The following is a 6,568-nucleotide window of genomic DNA, read 5'->3' as shown; positions in this document are numbered from 1 at the left end:
GGATAGCGTCATTTTTAAAAGGCATTAATTTCATATAACTCTTACTATTAATGAAATGGTTATTGCTCGTAATGATTAGGTTTCAATAAATGCATTAATGTTTCCCTGAGGTATAAATGTTCAATAAAAACAAAATAAACAAAAAAATCCATTACCAAAAATCAATATTTCTTCTTATTTGAAATAAACATTTATATATTTAGTAAAAGTTCATGGGTTTTATTTAATACCGCCTTCGCCTGAAGGACAAGTCGTCACATATTCATCTGAACTTTAGGAAACAGCTGTAAATAGATAATTTCCTAAGAAACGTCACGTCAAGTTTCAAGGAAGCTAAACAACCCGTACATTAAGTTGGAAGATACCTGCTCTTAGCCACCTACGAATCATGTAACATATTTTCCTCAATGTCACGACAACAACGGTGAAACTTTCTTGTCTGTAGAGTATAAAATGATTGCAAGAAAGGCCTTCCTGCACACTCTCGTCCAGCAGTGGCCAAAGACAACTTCAGCAAGCAACAATGAAGATTTTGGTTGGTATAGTATAACTGTAATGTTTAACCAAACAATATGCGAATTACTATACAAAAAAATCATCTAAAAGCCGAAACATACATTTTGTCAACTTGAATATCTCTTTAATAGTTTTCATAACTGTAATTTTTCGGCTATCTCTTAAAGTAGTCATTGGTATCTTATTCAATATAATTCTCTCTTTCTCTTTCTCTCTCTCTCTCTCTCTCTCTCTCTCTCTCTCTCTCTCTCTCTCTCTCTTTCAATTTACTGATTTAGACAATTGAAATGCAGCAGTAATTTAATATTACTTATTGTTTTTCAGGTGTTTGCACTCCTAGTGGCTTTAGCTTGCGCTTCCGAGATAGAGAAGCGAGAGGCGGAGCCAGGTTATGGAGGATATGGCCACGTGAGCCACCATCATCGTCCTTCCTATGGATTTGGCTCTTCTAATCACTATCATAAGCGATCTGCTGATCCTGAGCATGAGGCTGACCCTTCCTATGGCTATGGCTTCTTCTTATGGGTATCGGCCAGACACTTATGGTTATTCTCACCGTTATCACAAGAGGTCTGCTGATCCTGAGCCAGAAGCTGAACCTTCATATGGCTATGGCTTTCTTCTATGGGTTTCGCCCAGTCACCTATGGCTACTCTCACCGCTATCACAAGAGATCTGCTGATCCTGAGCCAGAAGCTGAACTTCCTATGGCTATGGCTCTTTCCTATGGGTTTCGCCCAGTCACCTATGGGGCTATTCTCACCGCTATCACAAGAGGTCTGCTGATCCTGAGCCAGAAGCTGAACCTTCCTATGGCTATGGCTCTTCTTATGGGTATCGCCCAGTCACCTATGGCTATTCTCACCGCTATCACAAGAGGTCTGCTGATCCTGAGCCAGAAGAAGAACCTTCCTATGGCTATGGCTCTTCTTATGGGTATCGCCCAGTCACCTATGGCTATTCTCACGCTATCACAAGAGGTCTGCTGATCCTGAGCCAGAAGCTGAACCTTCATATGGCTATGGCTCTTCCTTTTGGGTATCGCCCAGTCACCTATGGCTACTCTCACCGCTATCACAAGAGATCTGCTGATCCTGAGCCAGAAGCTGAACCTTCCTATGGCTATGGCTCTTCCTATGGGTTTCGCCCAGTCACCTATGGCTATTCTCACCGCTATCACAAGAGGTCTGCTGATCCTGAGCCAGAAGCTGAACCTTCCTATGGCTATGGCTCTTCTTATGGGTATCGCCCAGTCACCTATGGCTATTCTCACCGCTATCACAAGAGGTCTGCTGATCCTGAGCCAGAAGAAGAACCTTCCATCCTATGGCTATGGCTCTTCTTATGGGTATCGCCCAGTCACCTATGGCTATTCTCACCGCTATCACAAGAGGTCTGCTGATCCTGAGCCAGAAGCTGAACCTTCATATGGCTATGGCTCTTCCTTTGGGTATCGCCCAGTCACCTATGGCTACTCTCACCGCTATCACAAGAGATCTGCTGATCCTGAGCCAGAAGCTGAACCTTCCTATGGCTATGGCTTTTCTTATGGGTATCGCCCAGTCACCTATGGCTACTCTCACCACTATCACAGATAAGAACATCGTCAGCGCAAAAGGTCTACTGATCCACAGCCAACGGCAAGACCTTCTCCCAGTTATAGGTTCGGACATACCTATAATTATTCTCGTCCAAGTTCTACCCACCGCCCAACCTATAACTAATAGCCAAAGAGGAAAGACACAGATGTCTATAGCTAGCATAGATTCTAAGTTTTTTGTTAGTTCATGAATGTTCTGCAATTTCGACGAAATAATAAAGTATTAATACTATCAAGTCATTTTTATTTCAGTGCTTCTCTTCACTTTTCTCTTCGGAATTTATTGCTACAAAAGATGTAGGAATTTTGAATAAGGATATTATCATTCCTGAACAGACTGAATGTACTTAAGGTTTTATGCAATTCTAGCTCTAAAATAATTCCTAGGAAAGGCTATCAGAGGCTGTTATCAACCCCAGTCACAAAAGAAGTGCTAGAACTTAATAAGTTGACGAATTTGCACCTGGAGAAATTATAGAAATCCCCATAAAATGCATCAAATTGCAACTATAGGGGATCTCATTAGGAAACCAAGCTTTATAAGGTGGGTGAAGACAGAAAAATTGAGGAAAGAAACTTTTCAAAATTAAACAATACCATATATTAAAACATCAGCAATTGCAAATGTACATCGATCTTGCATGTGTCAAGTAATAGCTACCAAATAATCAAGCACGAACATTTAGATACGAATTTTAAATGGCTGAGTAATAACTGCAATAAGACTGATCTATATTCTAATCTATGATAACTATAAAACTTTAATTATTTCCCTTATGTATGTATGTATGTATGTATGTATGTATGTATGTATGTATGTATGTATGTATGTATGTATGTATGTATGTATGTATGGCTGTATGTCTGTATGTAGCCGAAGTATGTATAAAGGTAGTCGGGGGATACAGATCAATTTTATATACTATGATAGTATTATACCATAGTGATCAAGTATATAAAAGCATTGCTTTAAACAAAATAGAATAATTTAAAAACTTGCACTGATTAACTAGTACGTAGATATAAAAATATCTAAAAACTTTAATAAAGGATGCTTCAAACTACTTTTGTGTATTCAGTACTTCACTACCACACAATGGTAACCAACAATATTGGCAGCTATCATAGAGCGCAAAAAGCCTAAAAATTATGTTTTCCATAGTAATGTTTTACTTTACCATGCACCCTTTATTGTTTTTTTATTCATCTGCACTATACTTAGTTAAAGATTTCTGTTTTGTAGTTTATTAATTTAGTCATTACTTTCTGGCCAGTTTTAATTGTCATTTGTTCTGTTTTCAGGTCCCATATTTATACGCTGTCATGTATTATACTATTTGTATACTCTCATTTTCCATCGTAAAAGAATACATTTAGTATGTTAAATAACAGCATATAAATATGGAACCTGAAAAACAGAACAGCTGAAAATTAAAACTGACTAGGAAGTAATGAACAAATTGAAAAACCACAAAACAGGTAACATCCTATAAGTGTAGTAGATATACATAAAAAAATACAAAGTGAAAAGGTAAAGTATTAATAGAATTATGGAAAACCTTGTGCTCAGGTTTGTGGGTTCTCCGTGATGGCTGCCAATATTGGTGGTCACCAAGGTGTGGCAGTGAAGCATGGAATGCACAATAATGACAGCTGGGCTCCTTTTGGCTCTTATGTGCATAAAAGCAATAGGAAGACCCGGACCATATTAAAACAAAGTGATGGAAGGACGAAGATGGGCGGAGATTGTGAAAGACGAAAAATTTGAATGATTGAGGTGGTGGATTTCATGGAAGGTTTTCCAATTAATTTTATTGTTTTTGCTGCAGCAGATCCTTCGTCTGCGTTTGTTATTATCAGTAAAACTTAAATATTTCACCAATACACGTGACGACGCCTATCATCCCCTCCCCTCTAACCCCACCACCCCATTCCCACACCTCTTATCAATCAGGCGAATCCCAACAAAGATATTCGCATTGAACCAATCAGAGACAATGCTCAGCTCGTTCACCAGGCTGAGCCGAAATATTTTTTGTGGTACCATCAAGACATTTTGATCTTCGCTCGCACATTCATCAACACGTGCACTTTTATTTACAATTATGTCATTTGGTGTCAATAAAACTACAAAAACGCGTTCTTACCGAGTAGATTCTTACCTTATAAATGTTACTAGGAAGCTTAGCATCATAATACTCTCCATTGTTGCCGTTGTGCTATTAGGCAACTTGACATCATAATACTTTCCTTTATTGTTCGTTTTTTTTGTTTTACCATTGAAATCCTTCAACTTGTATTTTAGAAGCAAATCTGCTGCAACAATTTCAAATGACTTATATTTTTTGTATTCTTTATATTTATTTGTTTCTTGTAGATGGGGTTAATTTTCCTTTTATTTTTTTCTGCCATTACAGATAGCGTCATTTTTACCTAAGATATAGTAGGATATTGCTAACTAAATATTTCTTACCAGGCATTAATTTCATATATCTCTCACTATAAATGAAATGGTTATTGCTCGTAATAATTAGGCTTCATTAAATGCAATTATATTTCGCTGAGGCATAAATGTTCAATACTAATAAATCCATTAACAAAAATTAACATTTCTTCTCATTTTAAAAAAACATTAATATATTTAGTGAAAGCTTTATCGGTTTCCTTGAATACCCCCTGAAGGACAAGTGGTCACATATTAATTTGAACTTAAGGAAACAGCTGTCAATGGATCATTTCCTTAAGTAACGTAAACGTAACGTTTCAAGGAAGCTAAAACAACCTGTACATTAAGCTGAAAGATACCTGCTCTTAGCCTCCTACAGATCACGTAACATAATTTCCATCAATGTCACGACAACAAAGGTGAAACTTTCTTGGCTGTCGAGTATCAAAAGAGAAGCAGGAAAGGCCTTCCTGCACACTCTCGCCCAGCAGTGGCCAAAGATAACATCAGCAAGCAACAATGAAGTTTCTGGTTGGTATAGTCTAACTATAATGTTTAACCAAACAATATGTGAATTACTATACAAAAATTCTTTAAAAGCCGAAATATACATTTAGTCAACTTGAATAAATGTTTAATGGTTTTCATAACTGTAATTTTTAGGCTATCTCTTAAAGTAGTCATTGGTATCTTATTCAATATAATTCTTCTCTCTCTCTCTCTCTCTCTCTCTCTCTCTCTCTCTCTCTCTCTCTCTCTCTCTCTCTCTCTCTCTCTCTCTTTCAATTTACTGATTTAGACTATTCAAATGCAGCAGTAATTTAATATTACTTATTATTTTTCAGGTGTTTGCACTCCTAGCGGCTTTAGCTTGCGCTTCCGAGATAGAGAAGCGAGAGGCGGAGCCAGGTTATGGAGGATACGGCCACGTGAGCCACCATCATCGTCCTTCCTATGGCTATGGCTATTCTAATCACTATCATAAGCGATCTGCTGATCCTGAGCCTGAGGCTGAACCTACCTATGGCTATGGCTCCTTCCTGTGGGCATCGCCCAGTCACCTATGGTCTACTCTCACCGCTATCACAAGAGGTCTTGCTGATCCTGAGCCCAGAAGCTGAACCTTCATATGGCTATGGCTCTTCATATGGGTATCGCCCAGTCACCTATGGCTACTCTCACCGCTATCACAAGAGGTCTGCTGATCCTGAGCCAGAAGCTGAACCTTCATATGGCTATGGCTCTTCCTATGGGTATCGCCCAGTCACCTATGGCTACTCTCACCGCTATCACAAAAGGTCTGCTGATCCTGAGCCAAAAGCTGAATCTTCATATGGCTCCTGGCTCTTCCTATGGATCTCGCCCCAGTCACCTATGGCTACTCTCACCGCTATCACAAGAGGTCTGCTGATCCTGAGCCAGAAGCTGAACCTTCCTATGGTTATGGCTCTTCCTATGGATATCGCCCAGTCACCTATGGCTACTCTCGCCGCTATCATGGATAAGAAAATCGTCAGCGCAAAAGGTCTACTGACCAAGAGCCAACAGCAAGACCTCCCAGTTATAGGTTCGGACATACCTATAATTATTCTCGTCTAGTCTACCTCTGCCCATCCTATAACTAACCGCCAAAGCGGAAAGACACAGATGTCTATAGCTAGCAATAGATTTTTATTTTTTGTTAGTTCATGAATGTTCTGCAACTTCGACGAAATAATAAAGTATTAATACTATACAAGTCATTTTTATTTCAGTGCTTCTCTTCACCTTTCTCTTCGGAATTCATTGCTGCAAAAGATGTAGGAATTTTAAATAAGGACATTATCATTACTGAGCAGATGATGTACATAAGGTTTTATGCAATATCTAGCTCTAAAATAATTCCTAGGAAGGGCTATCGGAGGCTGTTATCAACCCCAGTCACAAAAGAAGCGTTAGAACTAAATAAGTTAACCAATTTGCACCTGGAGAAGTTATAGAAATCCCCCATAAAATGCATCAAATTA

General features: G+C 38.7%; 1 protein-coding gene across 1 annotated transcript; it reads left to right on the top strand.

The window, feature by feature from the left end:
- The first annotated feature begins 453 nt into the window (after nt 1-453).
- Nucleotides 454-6,161, top strand: LOC135218127 (uncharacterized). The gene is made up of 7 exons (XM_064254274.1): nt 454-539; nt 813-1,061; nt 1,258-1,554; nt 1,598-2,111; nt 5,073-5,093; nt 5,408-5,604; nt 5,672-6,161. Exons 1-7 carry the CDS (start codon nt 454-456, stop codon nt 6,159-6,161), a joined length of 1,854 nt encoding a protein of 617 aa, XP_064110344.1.
- Nucleotides 6,162-6,568: the final 407 nt, after the last annotated feature.

Source organism: Macrobrachium nipponense, chromosome 9 (genome assembly GCF_015104395.2).
Source record: "Macrobrachium nipponense isolate FS-2020 chromosome 9, ASM1510439v2, whole genome shotgun sequence".
Taxonomy (NCBI): Eukaryota; Metazoa; Arthropoda; class Malacostraca; order Decapoda; family Palaemonidae; genus Macrobrachium; species Macrobrachium nipponense.
The sequence above is the reverse complement of the archived record's forward strand: the minus strand, read 5'-3'. Positions and strand labels throughout refer to the sequence as shown.

Excerpts from the sequence above, each read along its gene's own strand:
- LOC135218127 (XM_064254274.1), top strand. The coding sequence starts at position 454 with ATGATTGCAAGAAAGGCCTTCCTGCACACTCTCGTCCAGCAGTGGCCA. Across the intron at positions 1,062-1,257 it reads GTATCGGCCAGACACTTATG|TCACCTATGGGGCTATTCTC; the intron begins GTTATTCTCACC and ends GGTTTCGCCCAG. Across the intron at positions 5,605-5,671 it reads TATGGCTATGGCTCCTTCCT|CCCAGAAGCTGAACCTTCAT; the intron begins GTGGGCATCGCC and ends GCTGATCCTGAG.